The sequence below is a fragment of the Mesoplodon mirus genome (assembly GCF_964341445.2).
Source record: "Mesoplodon mirus genome assembly, chromosome: 5".
NCBI classification, from domain to species: Eukaryota; Metazoa; Chordata; class Mammalia; order Artiodactyla; family Ziphiidae; genus Mesoplodon; species Mesoplodon mirus.
This window is the reverse complement of record NC_138980.1, coordinates 78,421,511-78,446,145: the sequence shown is the minus strand read 5'-3', so window position 1 is coordinate 78,446,145 and position 24,635 is coordinate 78,421,511. Positions and strand designations below refer to the sequence as shown.

At 37.6% G+C, this 24,635-nt stretch overlaps 1 protein-coding gene across 1 annotated transcript in view; it reads left to right on the top strand.

The window, feature by feature from the left end:
• Positions 1–354: 354 nt before the first annotated feature.
• CCDC192 (coiled-coil domain containing 192) overlaps positions 355–24,635 on the top strand; it is a gene marked incomplete at its 3' end in the record, with an annotated part of 200,558 nt that continues 176,277 nt past the window's right edge. The window contains exons 1-2 of the mRNA XM_082620304.1: positions 355–440; positions 5,433–5,484. Of these exons, the coding sequence (XP_082476430.1) occupies positions 379–440; positions 5,433–5,484 (114 nt within the window). The 5' untranslated portion in view covers positions 355–378. The remainder of the gene's footprint in view (positions 441–5,432; positions 5,485–24,635) is intronic.

Below are 24,635 nucleotides of genomic sequence, written 5' to 3'. Positions count from 1 at the left end.
TCCATTTCTGTGAATGCACCCCTCTCAGACAGTGTGATTGTTTCCTTAGCACTGGCTCTGTATGTAAACATGTCATGGTTTGAGCACAAAACCACTGCTTCTGGCCCACTTTGAATGCATTTTCCAGAAATGATGGATATGTAGTGATATTTTATCTATACTCCTGCCTGGATCTGATTTGTGAGATGTTTTTAGAGGTTACTGTGGCTTTGTAATTGAAACTTTTTTCTCTGGGAAGTTAACTGCCCTTTTCACAGCCATTGTGGTTGCCTAGCAACGGGGGACAGCAGAGCAGTAACAGGGATTCTAAACCTCTAAGGAATGGGGATAGTCAATGTCTGTCCCACGGACAGGGTACCTCAGTGGGCCTGATTTGAGATGGGAGACTGTTATAGCAGGACATCTGTGGCCCCAAGGTATGAAACTCCAAAGAGAAGCAGGTGAGTTCCTAGCTCCTCCTGTTCCAAAGGAATTCATGGGAATTTATATATAAAGTAGCCTTCACTCTGTGCTTCAAAGAAAACCTTTCCTTCATGTCTGAGGAAAACAACAGACAGACTTTTTCTCCTTTCCTGGAGAATGATCCCTTTCTTTGAACACTGATGTCTTCCCAGATCATAGGGCAGGGTTTGACATGCAGTAGGTGTTCAATAAATATTTGTTGAATGAATAAAATGACCCTCACTTGCTCGTCTCAAAATCACATACTCACCCCAACCATTATACTGGTGTGGAAAGGGGGAGCTGAGCCAGCCCTTTTTCAGAACCACTGGAATGAAATGTCAAGAAGAAGCTAGGTCATTCCAACCATCCCCAAACAAAAACCTAAACCAACTCTGGCCACAAATATGGAAGTACAGTTCACCTTTATAATCGATCTATATAGTTAATCACTAGGAAATTTGCATGTTGACAAAATATTCCTTTACCCTTAAAATGTGGAAATACCTTATATTTAGAATTTTCTTTTAAACCTTGAATGAGAGATGACCTTGCCTTTTCTATAGAAAGAGCTGTATCCTAGAAAATGGTGTCCTTGTGATATGTACACATGTAACCGTAGTTCTGCTTTGTTAAGATCTAAAATGTAATTTCATTACATGAAATGTGTGGGCCTGTTTTTATTTATTTTTAACCTTGTGTCTATGGTCCATAGATGATGTGGGAAATTCACAAATTCCTCCAAATTTTATGAGAAATGTTTCTATGTGCAAAGGAGCCTGTGACCCTCAAAAGAGTAATAATCTTTCCGAAGGAGGAAGTTTTTGGTGAACATAATGTTACCAAATAGAGGAAAAATGGCCTGTGATTAACAACTTTGAAATGAATAGCACAGTGTACCACCAGCAGGGAAGCCAAGTGGAAAGCAGGACTTTGCTCTCACTGTAAATTATCATTGGTGTTTCTGTTCTCCTGGCATATGGAGCTGAGTGTTCTGTGCAAGCATAGAGCAGGGCTTTGATGAAGGAGACAGTGGAAGACCATGAAACCTTGGTTCACCTTTAGGAAGGTTCGATTCAGCCCCTTCAGTTCTAAGCAGGAACAAACTGGTCCCAAGTATCTGTTTGCCTACCCTACTTTCTCTCCACTCCTCTTCTCATGCCCTTGAGACGGACCTTCTCCATAGTTTATATAAACCAGATGGGAACTTGAGCCTATGTTGTCTAAGCCAGGGAGGGTTAGACCTTGGATGCAATTAACCTAGGGAACAAAACAAAGCACTTTCCCAGGAAATCCTCTCCTAGAAAAACTGGGTTCTCAATAGAACCAAACCAATTTTATTAAAATATTTATTCACATGGACTGGTGACTGATTACAACTCTAACATAAAAAAAAGGGTAAAAAGTTGGGAGAACAGATATAAAGATATTTCACTTAAAGGAAGGAAATATTTATGTTCTCGTTGAATACTGGAAAAAAAAAAGCAACTATAAGGCTTATATGTCATATCATTACCCTCTGCCAAAAGAAATTTAAAGATTTGTTTCAGCTTTTCTATGAACCCTGAAGAAAACACTGCAATAAAAACGTTTCATAAATACATTTGTTAATTCTAATTTGTTTTCTCTCAAGGCTAATAGGCTTTCTAAAGCTTTTGTTCCCTTAATTATGGTACAACATGACTTATACTGTGTATGCTGAGTTACTATGGTTACTCTGAGGCCATGACTTATGACCTTTAAATATTATTGTCAGGCAGCCAAAGCTCCTTCACTTTTAAACTAGTAGTTTTGTTTCAGGCATTATTAAAAGAAGGTAGCTACAAACAGTACTTTTTTCTTGTCTATTTGTGGCACATCTGAATATGCACATGTATTGTACTCAATTTTTTTTTGCTTGGCTTCATTCAGTGACCAAATATTAATTTCTTGACAAGGTATAGTCCTTGTTTTCTGGGAGGTGTCACTGAGAAATGCAAAAACATAGGTAGACAAATAATTGTACACATCATGAAATGTAATAAGAACTATAAAAGACAGACATCCAAAAACTGCTTGTGGACACAGAGGCAAGCAATAGTTCTGACTAGTAGGACCAAAGAGGCTTCAGGGGAGTCAGTTTTTGAGTCCTGGTGTGAAGAATGGGTAAGATTTTAACAAACAGAGATGACAGCATGAACATTCTAGTCAGAGGGAACACCTAAGAAAAGGATAAACACATTCCCTGGAACTAGCGGGTAGTACATTTAGTGAAAATACCAGTTTTGTGAGTTACATTGATAGAAGACAAAATCAGTTAGAAGGTAAAAGGGCCCACTTATTAGGGTTGTTGTCTTGTTCAAAGCATTTGTTGTTTTGCCCAGCAACTGTAATGATCAAAAGTGTGTTTTCCATCTCATGATAAAGAGGTACTGTCAAGTAGAAGGCACCAAAGTACCAGGTTTTGCTGATTTAGGTATGATGCAAGAAAAGCAATTACATCTCTCAAAACCCAGTGTGTCCTTCCACTAAGTGGGAATTTAATTAATTTTGTTGAAGAGTCACTGATTACTTTGTGAACATTTTAAATGGTTTCAATTTTTTTCAAGTAAGAGACATGTACAGAAATATGAGAATAAAATAATACACTCCTCAGGGAGAGAGTAGAATAGAAAATAATAAAAGTACCCCAGTGTCGTAAAGTAAGGCTTATTGGTTGGTAACAGTAGAATGAGACTTACTAAGATTGGAGGTTTATTAAGTCATTCATTCAACAAATATTTACTGACCAGTCTAGCCCTCTTCAAGATGCTAAGGATAGGGTAACAAAAAAACAGCAGAAAAAAATTCCCTATCTTCAAGGAATTTATATTTTCTGTTGGGAGGCAACATAATAAATATAATAAACAAGTAAATTATATGTTAGAAGGTGGTAAGTACTGCAGAGAAAAATCAAGCAAGGTGATTTAAAAGTATATACGAGTGAGGAATTCAATTTTAAATGAAGCGCATGTGGTGGGCATGCCTGAGAAAGGGATATTTGAGCAAAGAAAAGAAGGAAGTGGGAAAGAGCCAGGTGGACAAGTGTGGATGAAGTGTTCCAGGCAGAGGTGATGGAAGCACAGTGAGGACGCCAGTGTGACTCCAGTGTTTGGGAAGGGAAGAAGGGTATGGAATGGAGTCCTACAGTTGGTGGGAAGGCTGAATGGCAGAGAAATCTGTAGGACCTTGTAGGTCCTTATATGGGCTTTGGACTTTATTCTGAGTGAAATGGAATCCTTTATTGGATTTTTTAGCAGAGGAGTGAAATAATTTTTCTATTTATTTATATTAATTAATTAATTAATTTTTGGCTGTGTTGGGTCCTTGTTGCTGCACGCGGGCTTTCTCTAGTTGCAGCGAGCAGGGGCTACTCTTCATTGCGGGGCATGGGCTCTAGTCACACGGGCTTCAGTAGTTGTGACTTGCAAGCTCTAAATTGCAGGCTCTAGATCACAGGCTCAGTAGCTGTGGCGCACGGGCTTAGCTGCTCCGTGGCATGTGGGAATCTTCCTGGACCAGGGCCTGAACCTGTGTCCCCTGCATTGGCAGGAGGATTCTTAACCACTGCGCCACCAGGGAAGTCCCATCATTTTTCTTATGGATGAAGTATATTGAAAATAGAAGGTAGGGGGCAAAGATGCAACCAGAGAGAGCCATTTAGGAGGTTAATGCAACAGTCCAGGTAAGAGCTGGATGGTAGCTTGAGGCTTGAACCAGTTCGTTAAAAATGAAGGTGGTGAAAATCGGCTGGGTACTGGATATATTATGATAGCAGAGCCCAGAATTTCCTGTTGGATTGGATTTGGGTTCTGAGACAAAACGGAAGGTCAAGGTTTTAGCCTGAGCAACAGGAAGGATGATGTCATCATCAACCGAGATGGGGAAGACTGCAAGTAGAGCAGATTTGGAGTAGAAATCAGGAGTTAGGTTTTAGAAATGTTGAAAGTGAGATGTCCATTAGACATCCTGGTGGAGATGTCAGGAAGGCAACTGAAAGAATGCATCTGGAATTCAAGGCAGAAGTCTGCCCTGGAAATATGTATTGGGGAGTGATCAGCATATTGATACTATTTAAATCCCTGAAGTTGGAGGGGTTCACCAAGGGAGTGAATGTGAGTAGAGAAGAGAGGAAGCCCTGGAGCATGCCAATGTTGAGAGTTCAGGAAGAGGAGAAAGAACCATCAAAGGAAACTGAGAAGGAGCAGCAAGTGGGATGGGAAGGAAGCCTGGGACCTTAGGATGTCCTGGGAGCCAAGTGAAGAAAGCATTTCAAGGAGGGACTGTTGAATCATGTCAAAAGTTTTAAGTAAGATGAGCTGTGACACATGACCACTGGATACAGTAATGTGGAGCTCACTAGTGAATTCAATAAGTGCAATTTCTGTGGAATGGTACTTGTGAGAGTCTGAATGGAGTGGCTTTAACAAAAAATAGGAAGAAGAATTAGAGACAGTGAGAATATAGTTTTGCTTTAATGGGAGTCAGAGTAATCAAGCAGAAACTAAAGGGTTAAGAGGGCTCAAGATGCAATAAATAACACCATGTTTGTAAACTATTGGAAATGATCCAGGAGAGAAAGAGAAATTGATTGAGAAAAAGTATAGAAAATAAAGAATTCCCTAAGTCTGCTGTTTCATAGGATATTCTTTCCTGTCTCTCCTTTTTTTTTTTTTTTTTAGTTGAAATAAGATATTTTGCAGGTTTTCAGAACAGATTGTACTGTTTGGACTGCTTACTCTCAAGAGGACCTTTAAAGGCTATTTTATCTTCTTCAAGTAAAGTTTACATTCCCTAGTTTTGATTTCCTTTAGAAATGTTTAGAAAATGACATTGGGAGGAAACGCTTTAGAAAATATATCTTCAATGTTACAGCATAAAGATCTATTTGATGTGGGGTGTGTATGTGTGTGTATGAGTGTGTGCATATCTGAAATAAAATTTTGGAATTCTGAACCCTTACTTTATTTCAGCACCACATCTGGAAGTTCAGAGTCAAATACACAACAAAGGAACAAAATATCGGTAAGAAACAAAATTTGCATGATTTCCTTTTTTTAAAAAGCATTACAGTTAGTGAAACTGTAACTTCTTTAATTAATGTTGATATTTTCCTAATATAGTTTCACTTTCACATTTTACTAGTAAACATTTAAAAAATAAAACATAGAATGTTCTTTTTCAAGTAGAAGGAGGTAAAGTGGCCAGAATGCCAACGAAGGGATGCTGCTGGGCAGGAGGGAAGTTGGTGTGGGGTGCCTGTCCCCATTTGTACTTGTGATCCCACACTGCTCTCTGTGGCCCTACACTACTGCAGACATCCTGGGTTACGTCAAAGTATTTGCCTGTATATGAGGAGATTCTGGAATTCAGACATGATATAGATTGGGTAACTCATCTTATTTGGTTTGTTTAGGCTTGGGTTTAAATCACAGTCTATTCCCGATATTCTCAGCTCATTCTCTTTCAAGTCATCCTGGGACAGCTGGGTCCTTTCTACAAAAGCCACTAGTCCCTCTTGAGGCCTCAGGTGACAACAGGGTAGGTTGGTGACAAGTGTTGAAGCTGGGTGATAGGTTCATGGAGGCTCATTATACTAGTTATCTACTTTTATGTAAGTTTGAGAATTTCCCTTTAAAAAGAAAAAATTAAGCTCTCTATATGCCTTCGATTCAGTTTTAGTAAGTATCCCCTAGTCTCCACCCATAGACATTTCTAGAACAACTTTTTCAGCTTTAATGTAGAGGCAGTGTGGTATAGAAGAAAGACTGTAGGACTAGGAATGAGGCCCAAGTTTGCCACCTGCAAGCTGTGTGATGATACACAAGTCATTTAAACTCTCTGAGCCTTGTTTTTCCTTCATAGAATGAGGATGAGACTTTAATAGTCTACTTCAAATAAGATGTTTGGGATGTGAAAATGGTTGTGAACATATCTACAAGTGTATAGGTATATAGCTACTCGGAATTGATTCAGTTCAACCAGGCTCCCCTGTGGACCATGGGACCTCACCTTTTGATTTCTCTATTTCTTTCTAGATTCAGCATTCTGCTTTTCTACTCTGATCCTACCCCCACATCACCAGCTAAGAACATTTGATCTAGTAAGGTGCATATTCAGAATCTCACTTCCACACAATTATTTTTGTTCAAGGTTAACATCTCTTTTCTAAGAGTTCATTTAATCTGGCCCCAGACAGACTGGACATATATCTCAGACAAACAATAATTTTCAGGAGGAGGGTTTTTGTTGAAGAAGTATAAATCAAAGGGAAACCAACTTAGATTAGTAGAATATAATTTTAATTAAAATTTTGTTTTCTAACTCTAGTGATAGTTTAATATTATATAACTTTTTTTTCAGTGAGTTTTTGTTTTATATAGTGGATCTACTTACGATTCTGTTGGCCAAAGAAAGAGTGTCCTTCACTGGCACTATATGAAAACATGTTTTCTCTGGTTAGTTGGAACACTTGAGCTAGTAGTTAAATTGGAGTTTTGGGGCTTCCCTGGTGGCTCAGTGGTTGAGAGTCCGCCTGCCGATGCAGGGGACACGGGTGTGTGCCCCAGGTCCGGGAAGATCCCACATGCCACAGAGCGGCTGGGCCCGTGAGCCATGGCCGCTGAGCCTGCTCGTCCGGAGCCTGTGCTCCGCAACGGGAGAGGCCACAACAGTGCGAGGCCCGCTACCGCTAAAAAAAAAAAAAAAAAAAAATTGGAGTTTTGGAAAAGGGAGACTTCAGCTCACCAGTCTCGGTTTACTGCCTTTCCTCTAACAATGCTAATCAATTAGTGCCCTAGAGGTAACCCTCTCCCTGGCTGCCTAAGACACTGAAAAGGACAAGGTGTCAATTACTACATTTAGGATTTCTGCCTAGGGCTCCCAATTAGCTTCCTGGAGTCCAGAATCTATCTCCTTTCAATTTACATTTCACATAGGTGGGAGTCCTGGGGCTTGAAGTAACTTGTTCTGCTCTAGTTACTGAATTCTTACATTTCTAAAAGAATGCATTTAGCTCGAGGTAGAGGTTAGGATTAGGGCCCTGAAGGCCATAGGATAGTCATGATTAGTGCTGCCTTCTCACCCCACGACCCCTTTTAAGTCTTGAAACTGAAAGACTGGTCACTCAGCAGAACAGATTCTGCTCCATACCATGAGGAACCCAATTGCAGGTGGATCTCAGATGCCTCTTTTATTTTTATTTATTTATTTATTTATTTTTTTGCGGTACGCGGGCCTCTCACTGTTGTGGCCTCTCCTGTTGCGGAGCACATGCTCCAGACATGCAGGCTCAGCGGCCATGGCACACGGGCCCAGTCGCTCCGTGGCATGTGGGATCTTCCTGGACCGGGGCACGAACCTGTGTCCCCTGCATCGGCAGGCGGACTCTCAACCACTGTGCCACCAGGGAAGCCCTCAGATGCCTCTTTTAAATAGCTGTGGTGAGTTCTGTCAGAGAAGATTGGGATCAAGGATAAAAATCTCTTCAATTCTGTGAGGATATCGACCACCCAAGCAGAATGAAATACGCTCCACCTTTGTGGCATCCAGTCTCTGAATAATACCTTAACGTTTCGACTCTCCCAGTAAACTGTGCATTCTTCGAGCCTTTATTCATCTCTATGTCCCTGAAAGTCCCTGATACCAAAATGGCATTTGAAATAGAACAAATGGACTAGGTGACTGAGAGATACTGTCCCTCTGAATCCTTATAGCAGCAGATGGCGGTGGTTTCTAAGAATCATCACTGTTTTATGGATACTTTTTCCTCCTCCTCTCCCTCCTTCCCTCTCTTCTGCTTCCTCCTCCTCCTCCATAAATATTATTATTTCTATTATTGCTACATTAGAAATTAAGAAATTTAGAGTCAGGGAGATTGAGGGAGAGTCCAGCTGTTGAGTGATGAATGAGTCATGTGCTGACTACAGAGTAAGAACCTTATGGGATATAATCCAGTGAGAATTTACTTAGATCCACTTTTCAGGTGCCAGGTTGTCCCTGTTTATCTGGACCTTATACCTTTAGAGGATTAGAATATTATTTGAACAGTTGCCTTTGCTCCATTTTAACATCCTCAGACAGTGAACAGCCAGTGCTTATAAATCATCTCATTTGAAACTGTTTAGGAAATAAAAGTTCTATCGCAAGGAGGCGTGACCTGAACTGGATACCTGGCTCAGGGTTTCTCCCGTTGAACTATTCCTGAGAACTGTGACAAATAGAAAATGAATGATGTAAAAACACCAGATGATCTTTGGTTATGTGGAGTGGCACATCCAAAAATGAGAGTGTGGGTATGAATTCATTAATGCTAGAATATGTGTGAAGTATTTCACACATTGCAAAACTAGGCTTGTTATAAAACCTTATAAGCCATTTAGTGTTTAAGTTGTAATTCAGTGATGGCTTCATTAAAGAATTATTATTTTAAGTGCCAAAAATATTAAAGCACTTTAAAATTTTAATTTGTAAGGTCAAACTCATAGCACACTATATAGGAAGTCAGCTTTATAAAACAACCTTAAATTAGCTAAAAAATATTACATTTGATAAACTGGGAAAGGCAAGCAATGCCTTAAATTGTGTCAAATTATATAACTTATGTTCTTCTAGTACTTGGTATAATATAGTATTATTTTTTCAGGAAGCGTATATTTGGTCACATTTCTGATATTTCTAAATTTTAGCATTCTGAAATGGCTTTCAAAAGATTCTTCCCTTTGATGAGCAAACTTTCAAATCATTAGTGAATTACAGTTGTTAATATATCACTTGTGCTTTAAATGAACATTTTAAATGATTTAAAGGAGATGTTCCTATTTATCTTAAAGTGAGATCAATATAGAATTACATTTCTGTGTATATTTAAATATAAAGATTTGTTGCTGTTGTAAGAAATAGGTTATTTATTTTGCCACTCTAATAGGTAAGAAATATCTCAGGACTTTTTGTTTTGGATTTTGTTTCTTTTCTTTCTTTTCCTTTCTTCTTTCCTCCCTCTCTCCCTCTCTCCCTCCCTTCCATCCTTCCTTTCTCACTCTCCTCTCCTCTCCTTTCCTTAAGCATACGTGACAAATTTAAGGTGTACAACTTGATGGGTTTTGACATATGTGTACACACATGAAACTGACATCACAGTCAAGATAATGAAACTTTCCATCACTCCCAGAAGTTTCTCACGCTCCTTTGTAATCCCTCTCACCCACTTCTTCCCACTTCATTTCCAAGGAAGCACAATCTGTTTCATGTCATTATATATATTATTTTGCATTTCCTTGAGCTTCATATAAACAAAGTCATACAGTATGTACCCCTTTTACTGATGTCTGTCACTCAGTAAAATTATCTTGACATTCACCCATGTTTTAGTGTGTATAAATAATTCATTTTTATTGCTAAACAGTATCCTGCTGAACTGAATGTACCAGTTTGTTTATGCCTCCACACGCTGACATTTAGGTTATTTCCAGTTTTTGACTCTTTACAAATAAAGCTGCTATAAATATTCATGTACAAATCTTTGTATGGACATATGCTTTCTTTTCTCTTGGGTAAATACCTAAGAATGAAATGGCTGAATCACATGGTAGGTGTATTTTTAACTTTCTTAAAAACTGTCAAACTATTTTCCAAAGTCATAGTATCATTTTACATTCCCACCAGCAGTGTATGAAAGTTTTAGTTCATCCACATTCTCTCCAAGGTCAGCCTTTTAAATTTAGCCATTCTAATATGTGTGGTGGTATCTCATGGCAATTTCAATTTGCATTTCCTTAATAACTAATGGTGTTTGAGCACATTTTCATCTGTTTATTTGCCATCCTTATATCTCATTTGGTGAGGTATCTATTGAAAGGTTTTGTCCGTTTTTAAGTTGTACTGTTTGTTTCTTATCATTGGGTTTTGAGAGTTCATGTGTGTTTTGCAGGTATTTTCTCCAGTCTATGGTTAGTCTTTTCATTCGCTCAATAGTGTCTTTAGAAGAGCAAAAATTATTAATTCTGATGAAGTCTAATTTATCAAGTTGCACTGCCATGGATCATGCTTTTGCTATATGATCTAAGAAATCTTTGTCCAAGATCACAAATATTTTCTTTTTCCCTCCAGAAGTTTTATCGTTTTAGGTTTATACATTTAGATCTATGATTTACTTTGAGTTAATTTTGCCTGATGATGACTAACAGCTGAGCCTATCACCAGACATTTCCCTCCGATGAAGGCACTCCATTGCCCCAAAGTCATCCCCCTCCATGGGATCAACCTGCATCCAATAACTGGTTGATGCAGGGCTGCAAAACCTGGCCCCCTTCCTTTGAGGACAATTCTGAAGAGCCAGCCCAGCTCCAGAGCTCCCCTATGGAATAGGCTGAGGCTGCTGTTGCATTCCTGTTTCTTTCCTTCCTTTATAGGTGTTGCCCCCAAGAACCATTTCCAGTAAGCCCTCTGTAGCCAGATCTCTCAGTCTGTGTCCCAGGGACTCTAACCCCATAGAATAACAAAATCAGAATAGGTCTAACTGAATGAATGAGGTTTTGGGAATGGAAATTCATAAGAAATGCAAAGCAGCCATTGTGCTGTCACTGAGGGCAAGACAAAAGACTCCCCTGGTGGCGCAGTGGTTGGAAGTCCACCTGCCAATGCAGGGGACATGGGTTCCAGCCCTGGTCCGGGAGGATCCCACATGCTGCGGAGCAGCTAGGCCCGTGTGCCACAGCTATTGAGACTGCGCTCTGGAGCCCGCGAGCCGCAGCTGCTGGGCCTGCGTGCCACAACTACTGAAGCCCGTGCGCCTAGGGCCCGTGCTCTGCAACAGGAGAAGACACTGCAGTGAGCGGCCCGCACACCGTGGTGAAGAGTGGCCCCCGCTTGCCATAGCTGGAGGGGGCCCACGAGTAGCAACGAGGACCCAATGCAACCAAAAAAAAAAAAAAAAGTTGTAACGTTCATTTATTCAATCTAAAATTTTTTTCCACAAAAGAACATGAATAGTATAGAAATTGAAACTTTACTTCTAGAGACATCTGCTAGTTATCTAGATAATATCTAACATTACAAACATTACTGTATCTGGGCAGGTAATGTTATCTCCCCAGATGTTGGGACTTGAGATGTTAGTTGGAGTTTCTACACATTGTTCAACCTCTCATATAACTACTTTCATATTGAGATCTTGTCATAAATGAGGGGCTGATCCAACATAATGCTTGCCTGCTCCCATCCCACTGTTGTCCCTATACAATCATCTCAAAGTTCACCTAGTTTAATAGTGTAAATTCTATAAGCAACAACTTCAACAGAGAGTTCAGGTCAAGCTGTACATAGAAAGGTAGTAGCGATGGAATCACTGGTGAGAAATATATTTTTTCCTTTGGCTACTATCAAGAAAGGTCAAAACTTCATTAACATTTTGGAAGGTTATCCATTGTAATTGGCTAATGGATTATCTTAATATTTTATTTTTCTGAGTAATTTATTTCTTCTTCACAATACCCATCCAAGATGGGAGGCAGAGGGACTCTATTCATCATAGTTACTAATGATGTTAGTAATCAGTTACTTAGTCATAGTTACTAATAAACTATTTACTATGGTAAATAGTTACCAATGAGTTATTCTGGATGGAAGCTTCACCTGGGAGTGCACTTCTGCAATCCGGGGCAGGCAGCAGTGAGAGGAGGGGCCCATTGCACAGAGAGTGCTCAGCCCAGAAGTTACACACACCACTTTTCCTTCTTTTTCATTGGTCAAAGAAGTCGCGTGGCCAAAAAGAACTTCAAAGGACTGGGCAAGTGAAATCGTACCATGTACCTAGTAGAATTTTCAGAAATGTATTGATGGACAAAGATTACAGCAATATAAGATTAAGTATAAAAATGGAAAATAATTAAACCAAAGAAAGCAAAAGGTATAGATAGATACAAAATAAAAAGATTACCTCCAGAATTTCTCATTTTAATAATAAGTTCTAGTTAACTTGAGAACAGAGGCCATAGAAAAGATCTTAGCTGTTTAAAATAAGATTGGCCAAAGAACTAGAAAGTGTCCTTTAGAAGATGATCCTTCATAAGCAGTTAGACAAGATGACCTATTTTGCTTTTAATTCTTCTGATAGAGTAAATGTGTAAGAAACAAAGGTTCAGAGAAATGGAGCTTTCTCCAACTTTTGATTAGAGTTTACTTCTTCAAAAATTTCACTCTCTTCTTGAACAAAGTTATGCATTAATGCACAAAGATGAAAAGATAATTGAGTCTCTGGAAATTCTATATCTCATAAGAAAACGTACCACTATTCCAACCCATATAGGAAGAATTTATAAATATTCAAAGTAAGTATTAGAACATATTTATAGCATCTATTACAACATAATGTCCTTTGTATATTAAGGTCTCATATAAATTGATGAGGAAAAGATTAGCCCTTAAATCGAAAATGGACAAAGGACACAAATTACAATTTATAAGAGGACATGCAAATATCCAATAAGATGTCCAAGCTTGCAAGTATCCAATAAGATGTCCAAATAGAAAGCAAAGAAATAAAAAATTTTAAAACTTAGATATCATGTTTACCTGTAATTTTGACAGATATAAAAAGTATTGAAAACATCATTATTGGCAAGGGTGTAAGAAAAGTCTGATTCTCATGTACTGTGGTGGGAGGGTGAATTTGGGGGATGTAATCTTAAATATGTATCAAGTATATATTCTTTAAAATCCAGTACCCACTTTTTCCATTTATATTAATAAAAAACAAGTCCACAAAGATGCATAAATATGCTTATTACAGGGTTGTTCAATAGTATGGAAAATTGCATATACACATAGTAAAATTTATTGTGACCATTGAAAGTTATGGTAATTTTTAAAATTACAATTTGTGGAAAATGACATTCATTATTATTCAAATATAGTTACCTATGATATACTGTTAACTGAAAATGATCATAATTTAACCATATATAACCATGTATAGTATGAATCAATGTTTTATATGTTATGCATCTTCAGGTACACACACACAAGTCTAGAAGATTATACACCAAATATAGTGTCCTAGTCTGCTCAGGCTGCCATAACAAAATACCACAGACTGGGTGGCTTAAAAAACAGACATTGTTTGCTCACAGTTCTGGAGGTGGGAAAGTCAGAGATCAGATGCTAGCATGATTGGGTCCTGGCTTGCAGATGGTTGCCTTGCTGCTATATCCTCACATGGGTGAAAGGGTGAAGGAAGGAAGGGAGGGAGGAAGGGAGGGGGAGGGAGAGAAGGTGACACAAGGAGAGAGCTCTCTGGTTTCTTCTTATAAGGTCATTAATCTCATCATAAGGACACCACCCTGCTGACTTCATCTAAATCTAATGACCTCCCAGAGGCTCCATCTCCTAATACTATCACATTGGGAGTTAGAGATTCAACGTATGAATTTGAGGGCACCTGGAACACACACATTCAGTCCATAGTGACATGTGGCAATCTCTGGGTGGTAGGATTCTGGATGATTTTCGCTTCCATTTTTATACCTTTTATATTGTCTGAATTTGAGGGACATAATATATTGAAAAGTCATGGCCTAGTGATGATGCTCAATACATGTCTTTTTTCCCCTTCTCCTCTCTCATCCTTATAATATTGAAGTCCACTTATCTGAACATCTCTCCTCCCTTTCTCAACCTTTTTCACATTATGAGTTCCTGGAGGGTTGGGAATTTGATGAATTCACCTTTATCTCCAGGATTTAGCTCTGGACCTTACATATGAAAGGCACTCAGTCAATATGTGAGAGATTCTCATGTGTTTGTTATTGAAGAGCTGGACACATTTTTCAGTTAGGGAAGAAAATTCTCTTGAATCAGATATTTAGTGCAAACAAAGATTAAATTGTAAAATATTTTAAAATTAAATGTAGTTCAGAAACATTCTTTGGCAAGGAGTAAGCCCTGTTTTGCCTGCCTCAAATGCCTAAGGAAAATGTTATAAATTCTAGAACAGTCTGCTTTCCCTAGGGGCTATTTCTACTTGGAATCTTTCTTAAAAAAGAAATATCTGTGTCCATGGTGGTGACTATATTCTGAATCCTATTAATTTTTCTCCTTCTGAATAAAGCAGCATTTGGCCTTGTGCCTTCAAATGTGTTCTTACATTCTTTTCTGATAATCACGTTACCGAAAATATACAAAAAGTCTCCCATAATACCTTTCTTTGTGACTGCTTAACATGTAATGCTGAGATCTAAATGGTCTAATCTCAGAACTGCTTTGTGGTAAAAACAAACAAACCAACAAGCAGTCTAGTACCCATAAGGTAACTTTCAAATTACTCAAGTTCTTAACCCTTAGTATACTAGGAAAATAGTCATCATCATTGACTACCTGAATTAAATAAACCCACCTAAATTTTTTATTTTTAAAATCAGTTCCAAATAATTTACAGAAGAATAAAGACATAGTTTTAAAAGAAGAACCTCGTTAGAAATTTTGATCAGAATTTAAACGCAGCAAATCTATTTGTTACCAAGTAAAACTTTTGGCACATAAATGTTATAAAATATGGCAGAATGCTGTCACACATCCCCTTAACAAAAGAGGAAAGTCCAGGTTCTTGTCACAAAATTCTGTGTGATATAGCCTGTCTTGTATGAGAATACTCTATTTCCTTTTTTGTCCTTAGAGGTATGTTTTTCACTTACTGATTCATGACTTTGAGGACATTCATCTAAGTCTCTCGGTAGTCATGGCCTGAAGATGCATAGTCTATTTCACTTACATGATTAATTCCACCACTTAGAGCTGCACTGTTGAACAGAAATATGTAATTTAAAAGCCATAAATGTAATTTAAAATTATATAGTAGCCACATTAAAAATTTTAAATAAACAAATAAAAGTAAATTGTAATAATATATCTTATCTATACTAATATATTCAAAATATTGTCACTAATATGTAATCAGTACAAAAATATATTGAGATCTCTCATATTCTCATATATTGTTGTACTAAGTCTTCAAAATCTCTTATCTATTTTATACTTACAACATGTCTCAATTCAAACCAACCACATTTCAAATACTCAAGACCACACATGGCTGGTGGCTACTGCATTGGACCAGGCTGGTCAAGAATGTTACTGTTCACATTCACTTTCTGATTTGTCTAAGAATTGTGAAATGTATGCCTCTGCCAATTTTCTTGTCTTTGGGCATTATGGATGAAAAAAAAAACTACATTAATGAAAGAAAAAATGTGCTATAAAAATGACGTTTTGTCAAAAAAAAAAAAAAAAAAGATGTTTCACTAGTGGAGCCCGTGTTGTGAGGAGGAAGGGAAGGAGATGGGGTGGAGTGACTGAAGGCCATGCTGTGATGGTGTAGCAAAGAGTCCCTCTCTGTAGGAGACAGACACTGAGAGGTTCAGGGTGATGGGGCAAAAGGGCACAACATAACTCACATGGAAAAAGAAAAAGTTCTCTGTATTCCAGCTGCTCTCTAAGTGTGTTATTTGTTTCAAAATTTAAAAAATTAAAATAAAGCAAATTTAAAAAATGGTATCTCCCCTTTTGTACCTTGAAAAGTGACATCATGCTTTTGACAACACAATAAGAAACTGAAGGATGATTATTAATTTTGCTAAGTCATAGTTGGAAATACTCAATGAATAATGATAAAAATAATTCCTAGGATGATTAAGTAGCAACATATTTCAAATATAGGGAAAACAAGATCACTGAGATCCCAGAATATATCTTGGATTATACAAAAGGCTCCAATGGATCTGTATGATAATTATAAGATAGAATGAATTTTATTCTATTTAAAAGAAAAAATATGTATATATACATATATATATATATATATATATATATATATATGTACTTTGTAAGACCTCTAAGAAAGAATAAAAGCCATGAAATATAGATTTTTATGAAGAGAATGGCTCAGAAAAAGAAACTCAAAACTACATTCAGGTCCGATAAACTCTGATGGTATACTGAGGGTTAAATTTCACTAATTAAGCAGTATGTGAGGAAAAATTTCAGAGATCCATTTTTTAAAAGTCCTTCTTTCCTTTTCCATAAGCATCTATTTCACATGACAGCTTTTCTGAAGTTTTCTCCTCAAAAGTTCTTTGGAAAACTTTTTCCTTTAGCCCTAGTCCACACCCCTTTTGCTCTTCTTTAATCTCCCCCCTTTCATCTCAGAAGCCCCAAAAACCACATCTACCAAGAAAGTCAAGAAAAAGAAGAAATGGAGCAGACCAAGTATAAACCCTATTCAGCAGGCAGAAGAGGGTACAGGCTGTGCCCTCTCCTACTACTCCAGTTTTGAATTTTTGCTCTTATGCTTAATGATTTACTTTTCCAACAAGGAGTAACCAGGCTAGGTGTGGCTGCATGATGCCAAGGCCACCAGAGATTCTAAGAGTTTCTGGTCCTTATGATCAAGAGCTCAGGCTCTTTCCAAAGCTGTGAGCTCCCAGAAGCTACACCACAGTCACATAAAATCTAGAGTTTTAAAAGAGGATTAAAAACAAACAAACTTTCTTCTGTGGGTCAGGCATTATGCTCAGCATTTTTCTGCATGACCACATTTAATCACCACAGCAACCCTCAATGAGTTAGCATTTCTTCCATTTGTAGAGGGGAGGAAGTAGAGGCTCAGGATAATTAAACTACTTGCTTAAAGTCACATGAACAACAAGTAATAATCAGTCAGATTTGCATTTGAAACCAAAAGAACCCATTCCAGTTAGTATTAAGGAGAAAATGGATTTCAGAGGATCCCTAGGAGAGTCAGAGCATCAGTCTTGGAGACTATACTCAGCTTCCCTTCCCTAGTGGAGGACCTATTATTGCCACCACAGGGCAAAGGCATCACAGCCCTACTACTACCCCTGAGTATGAGAGGTTACTTCTAAGTCTTCTGTCACTGCATCCTCTGAAAACAGAATGACCCTGTCGACCTGGCCAGATTCCATTCTATTTGGCACCTTTTTCATATCACTCTAATTTATACTGAATTCTTAGGCTGGTGTGTCTGATTGGGGGAGGCTAAATCACATGCCTACGACGTGGTGCAAAGGAGGCTGAAAAAGGAGTTCCTGGTTTATACTTCAGAGAGATGGGATTAATGAGATGGGAAATACTGCAAACAGGGAAAGACATAGCATGACAAATGGCCACCGCAGAGTGCAAGATGAATTAGAAGTAATGATCTTCTCATTTCACAGGCGAGAAAACTGAGTCCCACTGAGTAAGCTTTGCCATCTTCTCTGATACTTTGGCCATGCCTCTTAGTAATATTTTGACTGGGAGACCTTAAAAGAAGTGGAAATTTACAGCAAAAAAGAGCTCTCTCATCTGTCCTGCGCTTACCTTATCACATTGGAATGTACTATGGAAATTGTGGCTGAACTTTTATCTGATCCAGAAAGATGCATAACACATTTCTCTTTCAGATCTTGGTAAAGAGGGCAGTCTGAGCAAATGTCAGGCTGGGTTGGGGGAAGGGGAGATTGATCATGGAAAATGTTTCTCATGGAACATCAAGTTCAACTAAGGACTTCCCTGCTAGGTTTTGGGAACAGCATCATTAGAGTCTTTAAGTTTTTATCATTATGGTTAAATTTTTGGACTTTTTTAGAAGTTTTCTTATTTGGAGCCTAAAATTCACTGGCAGACAAAAAATTACTTTCACTTTGAACAATGTCAATCATAAATCATTTGTTGTTTATTACACACAGAATAGCAAAAATTTATTCACAAAACTAAGTTTGAAAAACTTCAATTTGGGCAGTAAAATTCCATCACCTTACTCATAAGCTAACCTGAAAATCCCTCTTCCTACAGGCATGTGCATTAACTAAAATACTGGGATACAATGGGAGAATGAAAACATTGTTGGTCAACATGCCAAAGTATTCAAAATCTAAACTTATAAATGATGTGGAGAAAATAAGTAATCCTGTCACAAAAAACTCAGTTATACAAAGCATTAACTTTATAAGCAGGGAAAGTCTTTGCATTATTATATGTCCCACTAAATCAAAATTTAATTTAAAACAACTAGTATTTTTTGAATTTTTTTTAAATTAAAGGAATCAAAATCTTTCCCTTCAGTAAGATTACCTTACTATATTTTTTCCTTTTCTTAAACTTTATAGTTTTTATTATGTGCAATCTTTTTTTTAAATTCTTTCTCACAGCAGTCCTGTGACGCATAGGTAGAGTAGTTGAATTAATTTTAGTATTGACTAATTCCTTCACTCCATAATTTATCTGCTCTATACATTTGTTTTATAAGTTATTTAAAAATTTTTAATTGTGGTAAAATATGTGTAACGTAAAATTGACCATTTTAACCATTTTTAATTTGTAGTTCAGTAGTGTAAGGCATGTTCACATTTTTCTGCAACTAATCTCCAGAAGGTTTTCATTTTGCAAAGCTTAAGCTCAACACCTATCTATTAAATAATAAGTCCCCATTTCATCTTCTCCTTTATTTTTGTAGACAATAAAAATCATTTTTTCTGGGACCTAATTAAACTTAAAAGCTTCTGCACAGCAAAGGAAACCATAAACAAAATGAAAAGACAACCCACAGAATGGGAGAAAACATTTGCAAAAGAAGCGACTGACAAGGGATTAATCTCCAAAATACACAAAGAGCTCATACAGCTCAATATCAAAGAAACAAACAACCCAATCAAAATACGGACAGAAGATCTAAATAGACAACTCTCCAAAGAAGACATACAGATGGCCAAAAAGCACATGAAAAGATGCTCAATATCATTAATTATTAGAGAAATGCAAATCAAAACTACAATGAGGTATAACCACACACTAGTCAGAATGGCCATTATCAAAAAATCTACAAACAATAAATGTTGGAGAGGGTGTGGAGAAAAGGGAACCCTCCTACACCATTGGTGGGAATGTAAATTGGTACAACCATTATGGAGAACAGTATGGAGGTTCCTTAAAAAATGAAAAATAGAACTACTATATGATCCTGCAATCCCACTCCTGGGCACATATCCACAGAAAACCATAATTCGAAAAGATACATGCACATAAATATTCATTGTAGCACTATTTACAATAGGCAGGACATGGAAGCAACTTAAATGTCCATTGGCAGAGGAATGGATAAAGAAGATGTGGTACATATATACAATGGAATATTATTCAGCCATAAAAACGAACAAAATAATGTCATTTGCAGCAACATGGATGGACCTAGAGATTGTCATACTGAGTGAAGTAAATCAGACAGAGAAAGACAAATATCATATGATATCGCTTGTATGTGAATCTAAAAATGATACAAATGAACTTATTTACAAAATAGAAATAGAGTCAAAGATGTAGAAAATAAACTTATGGTTACTGGTGTTGGGGGGAAGGAGGAGGGGAGGGATAAATTGGGAGACTGGGATTGACATATACATAGTACTGTATATAGAATCTATAACTAATAAAGGCCCTCCTGTATAGCACAGGGAACTCTTCTCAATACTCTGTATGACCTATATGGGAAAAGAACCTAAAAAAGAGTGGATATATGTATATGTATAACTGATTCACTTTTCTGTACACCTGAAACTAACACAACATTGTAAATCAACTATACTCCAATTTTTTAAAAAAATTAATTAATTAATAAAAAAAAAGCAGCAAATGTTACAAACATTGAAGCAATTAGAACAATGGGTCAGGGTATTCACAGAGGGGAAAATTCTGTTTTAACATCTCTGGAAACATACTACCAACGTTTTGATAGATGCCTATAGCACGGATAACACATAAGACAAATTGTTCATAAAATCACATAATATATAACATTTTAATACCTGCAAACATCTGAAATACATTCAGTAATTCTAATGTAAGTGGTAATCAATGAGGAATAATCAAAGGCCAGTCACAGTTCTCAAGATATTTGGCATACAACTTGATGATTAACCAAGAACCACAGGAAGTACCAAGCGCTACTTGTTTTTGTTTTAGAAACATCCAACACTGTCTAATTCAAAGTTACTCTCCCTGCTCCCAGTGATTTTAGAACTAACCCAGTCTAAATTGATTTATTGGGGAAGATCAATCTGCAGATATTCAGCAAGCAGAAAACACAATATTCATGGACCCATACTGCCGGTACAGAAAAAATGACAAAATAAGACAATGTACAAAAAGCTGCTGACTTTAGCCCTAGAGTTTCAAAGAGATCATCTGAAGAAATGAAGTCGTTACTAATGCTTAATTGCTAGTGTCATCTCTGATGTCAAAAAAATGCTTTTTTCCTCTGACAATAAAAAATGGGGAAAAAAAATTTAAGTACAGGATAAATCACATGAAAGCTCTGTGAAAAGCTTACTTACCCCCAGTGTAAAGAGCTTCACATCAATGGCAAATAAATTGAAAAAGGTTATCAGTTATTTATGCTGTTTGTGGCAGACCCTGTTAGCTGCCTACCCAACCTCTCTTGTCATCTCTTCCTTGCTATGAAAATCTTTATTTGGATGTTTATAATGAACTCGGGTACAAGAAGTAAATCATGATTTATACATAAAAAATAAAAATTATTTTTTAATAGCAAATTACCTTGCTATGTCCTTTCCCTTGTTTTATTATGAAAGAAATATATTCTCATTGTTAAAATCTTTACTTCACTGTCAGCAGGATGGGTTAGCACTGGTTGCTGTGTAGTTCAGTTACAAGAACCAGGCTTCCCTGGGAAGGTATGTTATTTGCTCTACTGTCCAGAAGGAAGAGCCATTTTGTTTCTTTTGAGTTTGGAGCGTGACTCTAGGAAGAGAAGATTATTCGTTTGTTCATCCAAGAACAGATTAATACTCTCATTCATTAATATTTGGTCTTTTATTTTAGAATAAAAACTAAAGGTACTGGAATACACTATTCCCTCTAAACAAGGAATTCATAATTTGGGCTACATGAATAGCCCTGAGAAAAACACTTAAGCACCCTGAAAGTATAGGCAAAATAGTGTGCATTTGTGCTTATTGTGTGTGTGTGTGTGTGTGTGTGTGTGTGTGTACACAAGCATGTACATGGGCATTTTTTTCCTAGTAAGAGAATCGACATATATCATCAGGTAGTCCAAGAGATTTGTGATGCCCAAAGTGTTAAGAAATCCACCCATAAAATCAAAACGCTGGAGGGCTATTTTAAGTCACAGAACAAATTCTGTAATATAACATGACCCCAAATTCAGGTGTCCTCTAACCCAGTCCCTGTTTTACTGTTAACTTTGACTGAAATGATGGAAGGTACAAACAATTTACTAGGTCCTTTTCTCCTCTTATACTATTGGTTCACAGTCTGTAAGGACTTATAAATCAATATTGTTTGAGATAGATCTGGAATATTTGAAAACAGGTTAGGACTGCCTCTTACCTCCTTCTAACATCTACCAGAATCCTCATTAAAGAGAAAAGAACAAGGCCCCAAAGCACAGAGCAATATTTTATGAATGAGAATAAAAATACTAAATTAACCACCAAACTCTTGACATTCCTTTGATTTTTACATAAAACTAAATCCTAGGGTTTTTGTATTGGAGAGAAATTCTAAACTGAGAATCTGGTGAGGGTATTAATCCTGTATGTCTGGTTACTATTTATTTCTCCATTGCTTAGCACAGTACCTGGCAAATAGTGAGCCCTTACTATTTTTTGAATTTAAATGAACTGAATTGCTTTGATTTGAACTAAAATGACTTGGCCTGTTAAGAGTTTCAGGTAAGCCATTATTTAAAGTTATTTATGAAGCTGTCATATGTCACAGGGCCATTTCTCTTTCTTTAACTTCCACGGCAACAATCTTTTTATAAATTAAAATCTGAGTTAACAATTCCTTTCAAATACCTTTTTCGTTTGTTCTATCGGTGGTGCTATAGAAATGGAAAAGGAGTTAAATCTTTCACAGGGTAAAAGGTTGACCTTTACAAGTGTGGGTTTTTTCCTAGAATAACTGTATCTTGGAACTGTGCTAAAACAACTTGATACTGAATTCAGGTCCATCTTGGACTTAGTCCAGTGGAATTCAGGGAATATAGCTCTGGAATAGCCACCTGACAAAACAGTTAATGTATAATTTAACAGAGATCACTTAGATAGAGGGTCTCTATACTTTCAGATTTCATAAACTAGTAAAAATTTCCATCAAAAAATCATTAGGGTTAGTTTTTGTAAGACTGCCAATTTTTCAATTTTTTTCAAGAAGAAACAGTAAAACACAATAATTCCCATGTACTATCACCATCATTTGTTAAATAAACATCCTTTTAACACCAAAATATATAGAATGATCATAAGCTCAAAATAAAGGACAGTCATCTAAATGGAATAAATTTGGCTTCATGAAAAATTCACAATGTCCTTTTCAAAAGTTAGCTTTTATCATTTTCTTGCTGACTGGTGAAAATGTTATCACAAACCAACACTGATCTATGGGCTGGCACTTGGGAACCACTAATAGCATTAAACCCCTTTGGCCTGAGATATCTTTGTTGCCCCCTCCATTATCCACCCTCCACCCTTCCCCCACTCTGCTCTTTTCGAGGGAGCTGGTCTCTCTGCACTTCCTGTTGAAGCTCTCTTGCCCTCTGATCTCTCATTGGGTTCAGCCCGAGGAAGATATAGACAGAAGTACAGCGGGTGAAAGGAGAGGGTCAGGCTATTTATTCCACTGGTCCATCAACCACTACTGCCTGGGCACAGGCTGGCAGCAGCTGTACTTCTCTGCCCAAGGTCTCGGTTTATAGGATGGCCCTCTCCCAAGCTCTCTTTCTAGATCCTGTGACAATGCTCTCCTATTACCTCTCCCCCTATCTCTTCAGGTCCAGGTAAGGCAAAAAAGCATCTTTGCACTCAGGGTGTGTCTCACCATCCTTTGTTGGCTTCCATAACCGTACCCATGCTCTTCCCTTCATCAAACTGCCCTCAATCACTCCTTTGGAATGACCATCTGTTTTCTTCTGGAACCTGACCAGTGTATTCTTCATTTAAAGATGAAAAAACTGAGGCCCCGAGAAGTGAAGCCCCAAAGTCACATAGCCCAAGACACACAGTCAGTGAGACTCAGGTCAGGTAAGGAACGTGTCCTTCCAGAAGCCAAGCAGAGTTCCCCTTAGTCAGTGCTCATCTATCATCCTCCCATGACCATCCCTTTCAGGGTCATATTGATGGGCACTTTCTACTTAGAAACCCTTTCCACTGGGCTTTAACAATAGTTGTAGTTTGTTCAAGTTTTGAATTTAAATATCTTATTTAGTGATTAATGACACAACCCCAAACACAGAGGGATACTGTTTTCACTTGAATGGACTGGAATCAAGAGAACTGAGTTGTTAAATTGTTGCCTAAATAGAAATTGGCAATTTAACCTAAGAAACTATTGCAAATGCTAAGCACAGAAGGACATGAGAGTGACGAACTTTCCATTGTAAAATGAATTCTGATCACCAGAGACTGAGGGAGGAATGGAAAAACTCTGCCCGCAGGTAAGGGGCTGAGGTGGGGGGCTAGCGTGGGCAATATGAGCAGGTCGTAGAGGGGTAGGGAAGTTTAGGGTCTTCGGCGCTTGTCAAGCACTGGGAAAGAGGAATGGACCACGGTAATAAATAGAGGAGACATCAAGCAGGAAGTTTGTTGCAAAATGTGTTGAAAGCGTGTTTTATCTGGCAGGAAGTTACCGCACTATGGGGCAGGGGCTGCTGCTGGAACCCTGCACGATAGATGCTCCAGACTGCTAGAAACATTTAATTGTCTTAAACTGACTCACGTCAAATTGCTCTTGTGTAAAGGTGGAATTTGCCATAACCACATCATTATTTAGCAATCTTTCTTTTAAAGAAATGCACCCACATATTTAACATATTAACTTTGTTCTAATTGCATACTTGACTGAATTTCCCACTGCTGTGGTTTGATCGTTTGCTGTTACAAAAGGGCCTCTATGGGAACTTTCTTTTACTAGGGTTTAAAAATAAGTTAGAAAGTTTTAATATCAAATGATTCTCCTTAAAGGAATTAGGAGAATAGAATTATTCAAAATAATATTAATTGAGCACTTCATCTGTCCAAGCATTTACCTGATTTACGTCATTTAATCCTCACATCAGCCCTGCCGTCATCACCCAACCCCATGGCCACCTC